At 36.3% G+C, this 17,674-nt stretch overlaps 1 protein-coding gene across 3 annotated transcripts in view; it reads right to left on the bottom strand.

Annotated features, from left to right (window-relative positions):
• The window catches only part of FAM133B (family with sequence similarity 133 member B), a 40,833-nt gene that overhangs the window by 2,053 nt on the left and 21,106 nt on the right, over positions 1–17,674 (bottom strand). For all 3 annotated transcript variants that reach the window (XM_054726289.1, XM_054726290.1, XM_008149123.3), the window contains exons 2-10: positions 14,684–14,781; positions 12,805–12,883; positions 12,084–12,158; positions 11,658–11,690; positions 11,164–11,226; positions 10,160–10,252; positions 8,229–8,279; positions 3,199–3,291; positions 1,415–1,462 (exon numbers count right to left, since the gene is read on the bottom strand). In XM_054726289.1, coding sequence (XP_054582264.1) covers positions 1,415–1,462; positions 3,199–3,291; positions 8,229–8,279; positions 10,160–10,252; positions 11,164–11,226; positions 11,658–11,690; positions 12,084–12,158; positions 12,805–12,883; positions 14,684–14,781 — 633 coding nt within the window. The remainder of the gene's footprint in view (positions 1–1,414; positions 1,463–3,198; positions 3,292–8,228; positions 8,280–10,159; positions 10,253–11,163; positions 11,227–11,657; positions 11,691–12,083; positions 12,159–12,804; positions 12,884–14,683; positions 14,782–17,674) is intronic.

The following is a 17,674-nucleotide window of genomic DNA, read 5'->3' as shown; positions in this document are numbered from 1 at the left end:
TAACTGGTACAAAATATAGATGGATAGTTGAAAAGTCTTTTTTTTTTTTTTAAATTCTTTATTGATTAAAGTATTACATATGTCTCCTTTTTTTCCCATTGACCTCTCCCTGGCCACTCTCACCCCCTAGCACATGAGTTGAAAAGTCTTATTTAGCTTAGTAAGACAGATGCTTGACTGTTTGAGGAAAATGCCATTGAAGCCTTGTAAAAGCAGTCAAATTGTCATTGGATAGAGGGAATTAGAATTTTGCTGAACTCGGATTTTCGTGACTGCTTCAGATGCAGAAGAGAAAGTGGAACTTTTAGAAACAGATACTGGAAAGATGATATCATATTATAGACTATTTGTTTCAGGAGAAGAAAATAAAAAGCAAGAAGAGAGACACAGAAGGGTAGTAAAAGCAAAGCTTCCCACTCATTTCCTTATCTATTAAACTTTCTATAATCCTCCCTTCTCTCTCACAGGCCTCTAACACTCTGTGGACCTCAGCTAACTTTCATCATTCTTTTCATTACAAGCCAAGTACACAGGGACAAAGAGTCCAAAATCCTGTGTTTGGGCTTTTAAAAATAAGTTTTTTGGACCTGCCCAGGTGGTTCAGTTGGTTGGAACATCAGTCTATACACCAGAATGTTAATTTTGAATCACACATTACCAAATGAACCTTCTTATCAGAGAAGGACCCCCATCTTAAGAGCTAGGGAAATGATGGGAGTTACCCTCAAATCTACAAATGATGTTCTCATTTTTATTTCACCTCTCCCTAAAAAAATGCCTTTAAAGGCCATGGTCCACACTTAGTATACTGAGTGCCCCAGGTTACTTTGCTGACAGGGTCCGCATTACTCTTTGGTTTCTGTATTCACTTTCTCTAGATGGGTCTACTTCGAATACTGCTTCTGTTTCCCTTATTCTCCTCCTCCTCCTTTCCTACTTCTCAATCTGCAGAACAGTAGGGCTGGCTTTAGAAATGATCAAAAGAATAATCTTTATTAGTGAATATTTATGTTGTCGTATTCCAGCTTATTCCTCACTGCAGCTTGAGCTTAGAGAGGCCTTTACTGTTATTACCAGGTTTGGTTGATCTGGAAGTAACTACTATTGAAGATAGAGGGAATCACCATACCTTAATATCATATTTCATACTACACCTTCAGAAAGTCAAACAAAAGTTTGAGCTTACATTTCTAACCGTAAAATACTGAAATGGAAACAGAACATGCTTGGCATGAGAACATTCTTTCCTTTCCCTGAACCAACTTAATTTTCTCCAACCCATTAAGTGAAGCTGAACACCACAATAAATATTTATTTGGTCCTAGTAAATGCAATCATGCTTTACCCATGACTCAATTTATATTAAATAAAACTAGCCATATTGTTGTCATGTAAAAACATAAGTGATACTTGCTGTTGCTTTTTCTCTGTCTTCACTGCTTTTCTTCTTTTTTGCCCGTACCTAAAAAGTTTAAGTTTTTGTGGAGAAAAGAAGACAAATATGTAACTTGTACTCATGGCATTTCTTTTTCATTCCCTAATATACCTTGCATCTTTAAAATGTATAAGCCAAAAACATTTTTACAATCAAATGACATCTTAAGTGCCTTGTATAACCTCAAACCAGTTAGATCACAATGAGGATTAAATAAAAAAATGTTTTTTAAAGAGAGGGAAATTAAGATCTCAAATCTCTAAAGGGCTTCTCTTATATTCCCTTTCAGCACCTAAAAAAGCAGTGAGGTGCAATGGATAAAAAACATGAGCACTGAAATAAATAAAATAGACCAAGCTCTGAATCCTACCTCTGCCATGTATTACCCTCAGTTTCATCATCAGTAAAATGGAAATTATGTCTACCCTCAGGGGAAGTGCCTGTAATAAAGTGGGGATTTCTCTAACTCTATGGTGTTCAATAAATAATAGTTATACACATAATGTATGCAGTATAAACCAATTAATTAAAATCCTTTTAAGTAAGAATGATCACTCCGTTAATATTTTATTTTAATCTTTTAAAGTATGGTACACTGGATACAGATAAAATTCAAAGTTGCTAAAGCTTGCATGTATTTAATGTTACGTCCAATGTAATGTATTTTATGTATTAAGATAAGTGCTCTAGAGAGCACTTAGGAAATTATTATTTTTTGTTATCTTGTCATAACAATGATGGGAATGGTGGCAGCTGTGTTGCATCTACATTTAACCAGGCCAACCCAGATGATACTGTCACACAATGTCCAGGACAGCCCTGACAGGACTGCCAAATAGCCTGCTAGACATTCATGTAATGACCCTATTTATAACAGAGAAGTTAAATTTACTGTACTGTGAACAGAAAGCACTTTATACAGGGTTTGAAGATATACTCAACCATCTACATACTGAAAATGTAATTTAATAAAAACTATGGATTATTATTTTCTTGTATTTCTTCTATTTCTATTAGGGGACAGTAATATATAAAAACGTGTAGGTTTTATATATTTAAATATACATTTATATAAAAGCTACAAATTTCATTTCAGAGGGGCATTACAAAATATTGCTAAAAAATGAGAGCAATAGGCCCTATTTTACAAACGAGAAAGCCAATTCCAAGAAATACTTTAAGGATGATAACTTACAGACCTAAAGCTAAAAATGGACTATAATTCTAAGAGAGTACAAAATTTAAGACAGGGATATCAGAGCTGAAAAGGACTGTATAGATGACCTCATCCTATTCCTTTATTTTACAGATAGCAAAACTGAGATCACGTAAACATTTCTGTTCCACTTCATCACCTTTCTACTCCCTAAAGAGTAGATCCAAACAAAAACAAGGGAATGCCGGGTTTCAATCTACTTTACACCATACAGCATCTTTCATGTTGTATGGTGTAAAGTAGTTAAATAAAATATAGTAATTAAAAATATAGCATAATAAAATAAAATATTAGAAGAATAAAAATAACATACATATCTCAGATTGGAAAGGTATCTGAGAATATGGTTAATTGTAAAATAATAGTAATATAATTATCTTATGGAAAAATGCAAAAATTATTCTGAAATGGAACTTCTTTTTCTTGGTACATCAAACTAGAAAAGTAAATCAAATATTACGAAGTATTTTGTTTTTCAATTAATATTTGTTAAATCAAATAACTAGACATTTTATAGTGAAGAAAATAGACTTGATCATATACTTACCTCCTCAATATAATCTGACTCTGACAAAGACTCAGATGATAAAGGTTTATCTTCAGGATACATCTTTCTCTTTTTGCTGAGCCCCTTAATGTCCTATCAAACAAAAAAATACATGTACCTTGACATATTACTATGCCATGCAAATTTTATTTCTAAGTTCTAGTAACATTTCTTCCAATTAGCATAAAATGATAATCCATTTTCATTTTAGAGATGTCTAAAAGTGACATTTACCAGGATTCAGTCTTTAATTCCAATGAAGTAATGTTTTCATTAAAAACCTAAAAAGAAATAACTACATATCCACTTAGATGTAATATTTTTTTTAACTATACACGATAGAATTTTATAAAGTCATAAGGAACTATATAGATGATACAAGATTTGGGTCCCTTGTATTCCAATTCCTTTGTTTCTACCCAAAGTTGGATCAGACAGGCCTGATCTAGACAGTGCTGTAGAAAAGAAAATCAATGGATAACTATTTGCGATGATCTAAAAGGAACTGTACACAGTAATTATTTAGTGCATTAAGTATTAAATTCACATTTAAAAAAATCTTTGTCTCTATGTATTTTTAATGATGAAAAAATGCATACCTGGGGAAGGAGTGGGTCTCAGAGTGATACTGGAGGAGAACTTAGGACTTAAATATATATTTTAAGAACTAAAGTGTTAGGATTTACTAAAGCTTCAAAGTGGACATGCTGGCTATCATTTTACTACTTTTCCATATACTTTTTCTGATTGTCTCAAGTAAGTTTCTAAGAACAAAAACAACAGAACCACACAATGACAAATGCTCACCCCTAATCTTAAAATATAAAAATATAAAAATAACATAAAACTTTATGAAGCACGAACCCAATTTTGAAGATATAAACAAAAAATTCATGTAGAAAATAAACTAACAGTGATGATCTTATGTATTAGATTACAGGTGATTAACAGGTTTATTATTTTGGTAGAAATTATAAATGCTCATTGTAAGAAAATTCACCTAAATCCCACTACCTAAACCATTAAGATTTTTGTAAACATCCTCCTATGTGTATATTTACAAGTTTACACCGATACTTGCTGTTTGGAACCCGCTCTTCTCACCCAATAGTATCTTTCCATGCCAACTACATCGTCATTTATGGTGGCCTTTGACATTCATTGAAAGTATATGCCACAATTTACTTAACCAATCTCCTTCTGGAGGGCAGCCATATGTGTTCTTTGCTATTAAAAACAAAGTTGAAATACAGTGAAGGGTACTTAAGTGTAAAACCTTGATCTAATAATAACGACTAAGGCAAAGACCAAAGTAGCCTTCACCCAAATGATGTTCTCAATCTCCCACAACCCCACAATTGTTTTTTATTTCATTTTTTGAGTCACACTTTACCATAAAGCTTCTTTTATCAGATTAATGTCAGATTATTGGATTACAGTTCATATTTACTTTTAGAATTACTAAACACATATTTTACCAATTTTTCTGTTTGTGAAGTGTTCTTTAATACTGAAGATCACTACATTTCTGAATGATGTATTACTACTTTTTCTTAAGTCTATTCATTATATTTAAACTTTGTTCATGGTTTATTTTTTTGTGATCTTTTTTGCCACTCAGAATTAGAATTATATGGTCACAAGTTTTTTGAGGCACAGTCTTTCGCTACCCAAATATTATATTCATCATGTCTTTCTCTAGTTATATTTTCATAATTTAAAACTGACTTATCTAGAATTTACTTGGCCTTAATGAGCGTCTAGCTTTATATTTCACAAATGGTTAGTAATTTTGTCCCAAGAAAAGCCATCTTTATCATATATTAAATTCCACAAACACTTAAAAATTTTAATCTGAACACTATATTGTTCCATTGTTTTGTTTTTCATTTCATACCATACTACATTGTTTTAATCAAAGCATTTAAAATGTTTTAACATCTAGTAGGGAATGTCATATCCAGGAACATTTATTAAATCTTCATATGCATCTCTGAATAGATTTATAGTTTTCTTCAAATAAGTCCTGTTCAATTCTTCCATTATGTTTTCTAACTGGACATCACATTGTACTTTCACAACAATGTAAACTAAAAACGGGGCTAAAAACAATGATTGATATATATGACTTAAAATTACAACCTATCCCTTACAATAGAAAACCTAAACAAGATTAAGAGACATAAAAGATGATAGTCATGTGTATAAAAGAGTAATAGTATCCAAAAATATTTAACTCATCAATCAGAAAGATCAAAAACAATCAAACAAAAAAATGGGCAAAGACAAAACAGGCAATTCACAACTCACAGAAAATGAAATCTGAATGGCTAATAAGCAAATGGAAAGGCTCAACCATCCATACCAGTGATGTTCAACCTTTTTCATCTCATGGTACACACAAACTAATTAATAAAATTCTGTGGCACACCAAAAAATATATTTTTTGCCAATCTGACAAAAAGATAGGTATAATTTTTATTCATTCACGGACAGCTATTGCTGTGTTGACTCATTTTTTCATTTGACAATCTGAGGAAAAAGAGGTCAGTGCTCCTGACTAAATAGTCAGGTATTGCATGTTGTAAACATTCCTGCAGCACACTGGTTTAAAGTGCTGAAGCCTCCCAGTGTTGACAAGTATGTACGTAACAAAAATACTATCATATGCTACTAGCAGGAATGCAAATTAATAATAACCACTTTGGTGAGCAAAAGGTAGACAAGTTAAATGTGTGTACATCCTAGCACCGAGGAATCCTAGTCCCAAGTATATATCAGAATATTAATAATAACTTGTGGAAAATAAAAATGGATACAAAAACAGCCACTGAAGCACTGTTTGCATTACTGAAAAATGAAAACAATCTAGATGTCCACAATCAGAATGGAGCAATAACTGTGGAAAATTAATATAATGGAATACTAAAAGCAAAAGCAACCAATTTGAGAGCATCAACAAGGATAACTGTCAACATCAATGTTGACTGAAAAAAGCAAGTTTCAGAAGGAAACACGATAAAAAAGATAAAAAATTTTGAAGATAAAAAATACTCTACACTATTTATGAATATATGTAACCAAAGTGTATAAATGTGGAAGGAAGGATGCACACTAATTCAGAAATAGCTGCCTCTAAAGAAGGAGAAAGTGTCTAGTATTTTTCCCCGCTCTGGTAACTATCATTCTGTTGTCTGTATCTATGAGTTTGTTTGGTTTGTTTGTTTGCTGCTTTTTGTTTTATACCCCACATATGACATATACATTTTTTAAAACATGTAAGTAATCACTTATTCTATAATGGTTTTTAAAATGAGAAATTAATGTTGAATTACTATTAAAATAACCATATGGTTTCTTTTGGCCAGTTTACATCACAAATTATATTAACACACTTATCTTTGAACTCATATAATTAACCCAACTTGGCCACAAGTTTCTTTTTTTAGTATCTTAGTGAATTTTTATCTGCAAATTGATATGAAAAGCACTCCTAGGTATATACCCAAGATCAATGAAAACATTATGTCCACACAGAAACTTGCATACTTATGCTCACAGCAGCATTATTCATCTTAGCCAAAAGGCAGAAACAATTCAAATATCTACTAATAGATGAATGGATAAATATATTGTGGTATATACATACAATGGAATGTTATTCATTCATAAAAAGGAACAAAGTACTGATATAATCACTTGGATGAACCTCAAAAACATTACACTAAGGAAAGAAGTCAGACAGGAAAGGTTACATATTGTATGACTGCTTTTATGATATACCCAGAATATGCAAATCCATAGACATAGAAAGCAGATTAGAGGTTATGTGGTTATGTTGCTTTTGCTTATAATATTCTACTTTATAGGTTGTTTGCAAAGGGGTGATGAAAAAGTTTTAAAACTAGAGCGAGGTGGTTGTTGCACAGCATTGTACATACACTAAACACCATCAAATTGTAATTTTAAGATGAGTAATAGAATATTATGTGAATTTCACTCAATTCTTAAAAATTATATAAAAAGACAGTAAAATACAGTGACAATCGTTCAGTTTTCTTTCATTTAGTAATTGCTTTCCTTAGGCTTTATCCTATATAATAAAAGCCTAATATGCTAAGTGTCTGGTCGACCAGTCGGCCATTCAACCAATCAAAGTGTAATATACTAATGATATGCTAAGGCAGCTCAACCACTCACTATGACATGCACTGACTGGGGCAGACAGTCGACCAGTAGCTATGATGTGCACTGACCACCATGGGGCAGGTGCTCTGACCAGTAGGTTAGCTTGCTGCTGGGGTCCAGCCAATCAGGACTGAGCAAGATGGGCCGGACATGCCCTGGAGCCTTTCCGTGGTCCCTCCCCAGCTGGCCAACATCCTGCGTCTCTCCCCATCCCCGATCATGTACTGGTGGGGTCCCTCAGCCTGGCCTGAGCCCTCTCGCAATCCGGGGCTCCTTGGAGGATGTTGGAGAGCCAGTTTCAGCCTGATCTCACAGGGGGAGCACCGCTGAGCCAGAGGCTGGGCTCACAGCTGGTGAGCGCAGCAGTGGTGGCAGGAGCCTCTTCCGCCTCCACAGCAGCGCTAAGGATGTCCAAGGGAGAGTGGGCCTAAGCTGTCAGTCGGATATCCCTCAAAGACTCCCAGACTGCGAGAGGGCACAGGCCGGGCTGAGTGGACGGCCCCCCCCCCCAGTGCACGTATTTCGTGCACCAGGCCTCTAGTTTTTAATAATCATAAAACGACTTGAAGAAACAAAGGAAATGTTTAATCTCCATTACTTAAAATTTGTAATCTGAGATAATCCATTAAGTTACATAAATTCAAACTTTCTGCAGGAATACTCTTCTATCTTCTAATCAATAATGAAACCAACAAATAATTTCCTTAAATCAATATGAAATACCATAAAAGCCAAAAACCCCCCAAAAATCTCAAGTTAAAAAGGGGAACACATTATTGTTCATTCCTTTAAATGAAGTATTGTATGACAGATTGCTTAAGGCAATGTAAAATTATAATTACCTTTTCTTTCTCACTTGCATCCTTTGACTTCTTTTTCTTTTTTAAACTATCCTAAACAAACAAATATTTTATCAATTTTAAATGTAAAAGATACAGCATAATAGCATAAAGATAAAAATACCAAAAAGGTGATTGGTTCTACAACTGAAAAAAGTTTACTTCAATACCAGAATTTTATTTTAAAAATATAGAAGAGCCCTAACTGGTTTGGCTCAGTGGATAGAGCGTCGGCCTGTGGACTGAAGGGTCCCAGGTTCCACTCCGGTCAGAGGCATGTACCTTGGTTGCGGGCACATCGCCAGTAGGGGGTGTGCAGGAGACAGCTGATAGATGTTTCTCTTTCATTGATGTTTCTAACTCTCTATCCCTCTCCCTTCTCTTCGTAAAAATCAATATATTTAAAAAATATATATAGAAGAAACGTGTTGTGTATACATGTGATTGTAAAGAAACAGGCTTCTTCATGTATTTGTCCATGTATCAAATATATGTACACCAAAAATGACATACTGTCTATGAAAACCACATGGTGTATTTTACTATAAGACTTTATGTCATTGCCTAATTTTGTCTCTGGTGGTCTTATGCACGGGAGTTCTAATTCACTGTATGCTCAGACATCTACCAATCTGATTTCCCTACTCTCCTTATAAGAAGGGAAGGTAAGAATTTTTGCTTTTGAATCCCTCAGTTCCAATTATTAATAACCTCCCTGAGCTTTTCTTACCCATAAAGTGGGATAACAAATACCTACTTCATAGAGTTTTTGAGGGAATTGAGTTAACATGTCAAGTGCTTAGAACTGTGAATAACATGTAGTAGGCATTCAATATGTTAGCTATCAATATCATTAGACTGGCTCTTTTGCTTTAAAAGAGAAAGAAAAAAAACCATTTTGCTGAATACTCCTTAGACTCCAGGCATTTTGTCAGAAGAAATCTCACTAGAGAAGTAGCTATCTGCCACAAAACAAAACAGTTGCTTTGTTCTCCTGGGAGCCTAGGACAGTTTGTCCACTGTGGTCCATGGACACCTCTGTATCAGAATCACAGAGGACATCTGTTAAAAATGTAGACTTTTGAGACTTATCAGACTCTGAAAATGAGGCCCAGGAAACTACATTTTTATTGCAACGTGCACGTTTTTCTTATGACCACTAGTTTGAGAGCATATTTGTAGACAATTCTGGTTAGTAGAGAACAGACTTAGGTACAGTAGAAAAGATACTAGACCAAATAGTAGAACACATATTCAAGTTCTAATTCTAATACTAGCTGTATAAATTTAAGCAAGACATTTTTTTCTGTGAACAATGCCTTTTTCTTTAAAGCTTTTTTCATTGATTTTTTTTTTTGAGCAAGGGAGAGGAAGAGATAAAACATCAATGACAGACCAGCTGCTTCCGACATGCCCCCTGACTGGGGATCAAGCCCGAAACCCAGGCATGTGCCCTGATCAGGAATCAACCCAGCAACCTCTTGGTGCATGGGACGATGCTCAACCAATTGAGCCACACCAGCTGGGCTCAACTTTGATGTTTCATGAAAACTAGAGGCCCGATACACGAAATTCATGCAAGAGTAGGCCTTCCTTCCCCCGGCTGCCGGCACCAGCTTCCCTCTGGCACCCTGGACCCCAGCTGCCCTTGCAGCCCCAGCTTCATCTGGTCTAATTAGCATATTACCCTTTTATTATTATAGATGGGAAAAATAATGCCAGCCAGGCTTATCATAAGACTATCATGGATGTCTTGAGAGAGAAACATGTGTGTGAAAATATTTAGAGAACAATTAAATGCCATATGTAAGGTATTAAGTGGCACAGAACATCTCAATTTGAAACTGAGAGCAATTTAAGATAGGAAGAACTAAAAGAGAAACCTAATTACATGTCTTCACTATCCAACATGGTATTAATTTTAGAAATTTTACCTTACTGTCTGATTCAGTCTCTGACATGGAGCTTTCAGAAGATTTATGTGAACGGTTCTTCTTTTTCTTTTTCCTTTTTCCTTGTTTCTTATCCTATATAAAATATTTTTAGAAATATTTGCTTTCTGTTTCAAAAATATAATAGATGCATTTTAGTATTATCAAATCTTTATCAATATACAAAAGTTAATAAAAGGATCAGCTTTAAACATATGCTTTACTTAATATTTAAAATGTAACATACCATTTCCCTGTTTTATAAAAAGTCAAGTGAGCCCTGGCCGGTTTGGCTCAGTGGATAGAGCGTCGGCCTGCGGACTCAAGGGTCCCAGGTTCAATTCCAGTCAAGGGCATGTACCTTGGTTGCAGGCACATCCCCAGTGGGGGGTGTGCAGGAGGCAGCTGATTGATGTTCCTCTCTCATCGATGTTTCTAGCTCTCTATCCCTCTCCCTTCTTCTCCATAAAAAATCAATTAAAAAAAATAAATATAAATAAATAAATAAAGTCAAGTGATTTGAGTCACACATAATTCCTAGCATCTTGTCAAATAGCATTTTTATATTTTTCAAATGCATTTCTTCTACTCATATTTTTAAATGAACAAGACATCTAAAAAACATATACATCAATATTTAAATATCTAAATATCTATTTACATCAGTGCTCTCAGAGGTAATAAAAACCTTGCCCTAACCAGTCTGGCTCAGTGGATAGCGCGTCGGCCTGCAGACTCAAGGGTCCCAGGTTCGATTCCGGTCAAGGGCATGTTTACCAGCACATTCCCACTAGGGGGTGTGCAGGAGGCAGCTGATTGATGTTTCTCTCCCATCGACGTTTCTAACTTTCTATCCCTCTCCCTTTCTCTCTGTAAAAAATCAATAAAATATATATTTTTAAAAACCAACCTGTAAATAAACATTTTTAACTAATATTTCATAATGTGTTTTCTTTGTCATGAAAGAAATTACAGATATTTCATGGGTCATCATAGACAAACCTTACCTCATCTTCAGAATCTGAAGAACTGCTGGAAGAATCAGAGCTTGATGAAGAAGAAGATGAATACTTGACCAAGCACAAAACAATTAAAGCTTGTGAGATGCAGGAATTTTTTCTTTTACTAAGTCTCTCAAATACTTAACAAAATCAACCTAGTGTCTGATAAACAGATGCCATCTTCATAACACTTAAGTATTAAAATGTCAAATGTCACATTTTCTCACAGAAAAGGCTCAACAAAGTAACAGATATAGCAATGGTGGTCAATTTCCCCTCTTTAATAGCAATACAAGAGTTACTAGGTTATAAGGAGGTTGGCACCTGCTTTTATATCAGAAATAGAACAAAACCACCCATAACAATCAAAGGACCTCCAAGCTCTTTGATTCATCTAGAGTTAGCAAAGAGTTATTAGCATACAGACTATATAAATTATTCTTACTGTTTTCGTAGGCTTTTAATTATAATATTCAGAAAAATGGAAAAGTTTTGCTCACCCTACCAGATTTCTTCTTTTCTTTTTTCTTTCTCTATAAGCAAACAAAAGTACAAACCTAAATAAGCTAATGTGAATTTTCAAATGTATCTATATATATAAAAGCCTAACATGCTAAGTGTCCGGCTGATGGGCCAACCATTTGGTCGACCACTTGCTATGACATGCACTGACCACCAGGGGGCAGATGCTCCAACTGGTAGGTTAGCTTGCTGTTGGGGTCTGGCTGATTGCGAAGGGCCTGACATGCCCTGGAGACCTCCCGCAGGTCCTCCCTGGTCTCTCAAATATTTCTTCTAATTAATTTCCTTTCAATGTGCGCAAATTTGTGCATTTGGGCCTCTAGTCTATTAATAACAGTACACAGCAATATCATGGAAACCCAACTGTGAAATTAAGGATAGCAGTAAAGTAAAAATGGTCTTACCTGTCTTTTTTTGGATGAGCTCTCACTTCCACTTAATAATTTCTCCCTGTGTTTTTCTAGTTCTTTCTTCCAGTTCTGCAAAAAGGTTATAAACACCATCAGAGGGCTCTATCCCCTTCCAATACTTGTAATATGTAAGACAGCCACTGTTAACTTTCTCAATCCTCTCACCCATCCAGCCTCTAATTACAAAAGATACTCCAGGTGCCAGAATCCTCTACTCTATCACCAAACAAGGCTCTGCCAGTTGTTTTCAAAGAGGACATTAAGAGATAGGAATTCTCCACTGTATATTGAGACTAGGTATTACTGAGGCTAGGAATTTTTTTTTCTAACAAAGATGGTGAGATTCCTTTTCCAAACAGTGAAAATTAAATTAATCTATACTGTGGCTGAAATGCTGACAAGTGTTTGTAATCAAAGCAAGCAAACATCACCATGGAAATCTCAGGATAAGATGCGGATAGGGGAGAGAAGGGGCAGAACTTAACATTTAGAAAACTTCAAGATGATTTAAATTACTGTAAGATGATTTTCCTCTCTTTCTTAAAACAGTCATACATTTACGTACATACAAACCTGTACTCAATAAAACAAAAACACCTATGAAATACAAAGCCCCCTTACCCTAAAGAGGTAGGCCAAAACCCTTCATTTATTAAAAAATTATTTCATTCTTCTTACAACAAACATTAGCCTATTTTTTAAAAAAGGTACAAACCTCATTCATTTTTTCTTCAAATTCAGCCAATGCCTTGGAGCCTTTCTTTTTCTTTTCTAGCTGTTCTTTCACTTCTTCCCTTAAAAAATAGAATGTAAAAATTTGTTTTTAAGAATTCAAATTAGAGATGGATGCTTATAAATAAAACAAAACTTCATAAACAAATTTTTCTTAGTATCCTAACTTATAAATCTCCATTCCAGTGTTGATGAATTTTGAATTTGTGTTCACATCCTTGTGAATCAATTATCATAATAAAGCCTAACAGAAAACACTAATCACTCCTCTTTTCTAAACATGGATTATAAAAGTTTAATACAGGAGACATTTGAGTACTACATGTTACAGGCACTGTTTTAAATACATTTTCCTTCAATCCTCACAACAATCCTGTGAGAAAAAGTATTCTTTTACTCCAAGATGAATTAATTACTGTAGCTGCAGTCTGGGGCAGTTTAGAAATCTGCCTAATGTCACAAAGCTTTAGTAGTTTCAGCATTAGAGTGAGCTAAGGTCTATTTACTGAAACACTCCTTTCTATTAGTAAATCGCCCATCTTATAATGTACCTCACACATGTGCAGAAAAGAGAGCACAGCACACCGACTGCTTATTTGTAGAAAGGCCTGCTTACACAGCTGGCTCTGGCTGGTGTCTAGGATCTTGGATATTAGGTGGGTCCTTACCATTCCCTGATAAGAGCGGTTTACTATGCCTGTTTGTACAAACTTTATAGTTTAGGCTGAACACCTGCATTCCTTCTGGGAGTCTGGAGTTTTGGCCCCAGGTAGGTAGAGGCTGGCCAGTTCTCAATTAAAACCCTGGGCACACAGACTCCCCATGAACTCCCTTGGTTGGCAACATCTCACATGTGTTATCACAACTCTTGCCACGGGAATTAAAACACATCCTGTGCAACTGCACGAGAGAGGAAGCTTTGGAAGCCTGCACCCAGTCTTCCTGACTTCACCCATGTGCCTTTTCCCTTTGCTGACTGTGACTGGTATCCTTTCACTGTAACAAATCTTACCCACAAGTACAACTATCTGTGAGTCCTAGCGAATTACTCAACCTTGGAGTTTTCTTGGGGACCTCTGACACACATGTTACACTGCATTGAGCACATCCTCTTTAAAATTCATTCCTTCTCCCCAATTTTAAAAACAAAATATACTTGGTTTTAGGATAATTTATTTTCTGGCATCCTGCAACAGTCAACAATAGCACTCATGAATTCTGTGAGAGATGGACATGCTTACTTCCTGTTTAAGTCAAAGAAAGGATTCCCTTATATGTAAGCACAACTTTCAACTACAGTTGCCCAGCTTCCAGAGGCACTTAGGAGTCTAAACTCACAACTCTCAAGCTTGTCATGTGTCACCTCAAGAGTATGATATTTAATAATAAGGAAGACACTAAAAATAGTAAGGCCAGTGCTATGAACGTTATTTACAAAAGATAAGTGCCACTCAACCAGGGCAAAAAACATCAATTTAAAGCAAAAATCTTACAACGGGAAAAGCCAGCAGATAAAACTAGAAACAAGGCCTAACATTATCCTTCCTAACACCTACTTACACATCAATGAAGGATGAGATTACTCAAATTTACCATTTTAAAAAGAACAATGCAAGGTTAAGCTCATTTTTCGGGAATAGAGAAGAGATTGGTGTGAAAAGATTATCTGGTAGTGTGTTAACTATTCTGGGTGGTGGGTTTCTTTACATTCATGCATGAGTTTCATACATTTAAAAAAACACATATCAAATATTACTTCAAAATTACGTATCTGGCAGTTGCTTGGCAATCAATAAAAGTTATAACAGTAACTGTTTAAACGTATGAATATTTCACAAATAGGTAAATTATTTCACAAATACCAGGTAGGCCTTGGTCGATTCAGATAATCTTGGATTGTAGGCCCTGAAGACTGGACTGGACCCCTTGATCTGGCCATTGCTATTGGGTTCATATAGGCCTTGAGGAAAGAACAAAAATTTACTTCATTAAAATGACCATTAAAAATACAAAAGCTCACTTATTAAGCAATTTAAAAAAATGTTTTTATTGATTTTAGAGAGTGAGGGAGAGGGAGAGAGAGAGGAACAACTACGTGAGAGAGAAACACCAATTGGCTGCCTCCTACTGGGAATTGAGCCTGCAACTCAGGAATGTGCCTTGATGGGGAATCCATCAAGCAACCTTTCAGTGTATGACACTCAACCAACCGAGCCACACCAGCAGAGCTAGTATTCTGTTTCTTGTTTAAGGCAAGGATTAATGGTACAAAGCAAATGGTATTTGTTAGTATATAAGTTCTTTGGTTTATCTCTTCCTGTTCCTCCAGCTCCACATCAAGGTGTGTCAGTCTGTGCCATGCCTCCATGCTTCAGGTCTTATTTTGTTGGTCAATTCATTTGTTCATTAGATTCTACAAATAAGTGAGATCATGTGATATTTGTCTTTCTCAGTTTGTGCTCATAATCGTTGAGCAACAATACTTTTACTATGCACGAGAAAAACTTTTAAAACAAAAAAAAAAGTAACTGTTTTACAAAGGTAAAGCTTTTTTTACTTGTTACGCTTCAGTGTGGAAAAGAATACTAACATTAAGGGGGTGGTTGGTTAGGCATTTGTTAAAATAAAGAAATTGTGTGATTTCTTGAAATATCTCACTATCACTCAATCGCTTTAAATACTTGTATTAATATGTAAGAACTAGAGGCCCACTGCACAAAATTCATGCAAGGGGCTCTGCCCTCGCAGCCCTGTGGCTTCATCAGCCCTGTGGCTTCATCCGGAAGGTCATTCGGCTGTCCGGTCTAATTAGCATATTACACTTTTATTATTATAGATTGTCTGTGGCTCCAAACTGCTGCATGAGTTTGGGTAAAAGAAAACAATCTGTTTTTGAAACTCAGGATGGCAAACTGGGCTCACAGGAATTTAAGTGGGCAGGTTGGAAAGAGCATACAGTAAAACTAAGGACAAAATGTGCAGAACTTCATTTGTTACTTTAGTTACCTATTTTTATCTAGAGAAGACATCTACTTAGAGAGTACAAAGTAACAGAAAAAAACCCCATGAAGGAAACTTCTGGAAAACAATGGGTACAAAGAGTGACTGACCATCATGATTTAAGGGCCCTTTATAAATCTGGAGAATTAAAATGTTCAATTAAAACACACACACACTCTGTTCAAGAATGCTCAATATCGCCCTGAGTGGTTTGGCTCAGTGGATAGAGTGTCAGCCTTCAGACTGAAGGGTCCCAGGTTCAATTCTGGTCAAGGGCATGTACCTTGGTTGCGGGCACATCACCAGTAGGAGGTGTGCAGGAGGCAGCTTGATCGATGTTTCTAGCTCTCTATCCCTCTCCCTTCCTCTCTGTAAAAAATTAATAAAATATATTTTAAAAAAAGAATGCTCAATATCCAAGTGAACCCTAATGTAGCTATGGACTTTGGGTAAAAATGGTGTGTCAATGTCAGTTCTCCCACTGTAACAAATGTACCTGGAGCAGGATGTGATAATGGGGGAGGCTGTGTACATGTTGGCACGGGGAGTACATGGAACTCTACTTTCTGCTCAATCTTGCTGTGAACCTAAAACTGCTCTAAAATATAATCTATTAAAAAATTTTTTTTCCTCTGAAATTTAATGGTTTTTTAAAAAGCAATTGTGTCATCTTTAAAACTATAATTTTATCAATGTAAGAAGAAAAAATGCCAATATCTTCATTTTGTTATTTAAAATCAAGAATTATGATGTACTACTGGGCTAAGGGTCAGATGATCCAAGCTTTGGTCCCAAATTAAACAGTTCCATCGCCTCCTCCATTACAATGGAACACTGAATTTGACAATCTGTGTCTTTTCATGTTTTCATATCAACAACCTTTGAAGTGCAAACAAAATGTCACCAGAACACTCTGCGCCAAGACACCATACAGAGAAATAAGCAGAGCCCAGAGTTATCAAAATGCCCTGAGGTAAGTGAAGCTCACTTGTGAAAATTTTTCAAATGCTTTAAAGGGATGCTTTAAACCAACACATTTCCGGAGTAAAACAAAACATCCCAGGCCTCTGTATGAACCTGTACCCAAGGCCTGATACATTCTAAACATTCAAGGCCCACGCACATCACAGAGCCAAAACACTCAACACTTCAAGCCTGAAGGATGTTCCAGCCGACCACCATTTCTACTCTAGGAGAATCAGGAGACAAGCTCTGACCCACAGCCAGGGAAGCGGGAGAAAAGAACACTCTTCAATCTTGTAATCAACGTTCACTACAGTTGTTTCTAAGACATCTTTGACTTATGAGGACTACATAAAACTAAAACAAACGTTTTGAAGATGGAAAATGTCATCTATACTAATAAAAGGGTAATATGCTCATTAGACCGGGAGACCTTCCGGACGTCCTTCCAAACAAAGCCATGGTGGCGGGGCCAAGGCAGAGGCAGTTAGGGACAAACAAGCCAGCGGGGGAGGCAGTTGGGGACAAGCAGGCCAGCGGGGGGGGGGGGGGGGGGGGGGGGGCAGTTGGGGGCGATCAGGCTGGCAAGGGGGGGGGCAGTTGGGGGCAAGAAGGCCGGTGGGGGGGACAGTTGGGTGCGAGCAGGCCGGAAGGCAGAGTGGTTAGGGGCAATCAAGCAGGCAGGCGAGTGGTTAGGAGCCAGCGGTCCCGGATTGCAAGAGGGATGTCTCAGATTGGAGAGGGTGCAAGCCGGGCTGAGGGACCTCCCGCCCCCGCACAAATTTCGTGCACCAGACCACTAGTCATTTTATAAAAGCAAAGATCATTTAGCACCCCCTCGCCCAAAAAAACAACAACTCTTGTGTAAAGGAAATAATCCAGAAAAAGCG

This window comes from Eptesicus fuscus, chromosome 14, assembly GCF_027574615.1.
Source record: "Eptesicus fuscus isolate TK198812 chromosome 14, DD_ASM_mEF_20220401, whole genome shotgun sequence".
NCBI lineage: Eukaryota > Metazoa > Chordata > Mammalia > Chiroptera > Vespertilionidae > Eptesicus > Eptesicus fuscus.
The sequence above is the reverse complement of the archived record's forward strand: the minus strand, read 5'-3'. Positions and strand labels throughout refer to the sequence as shown.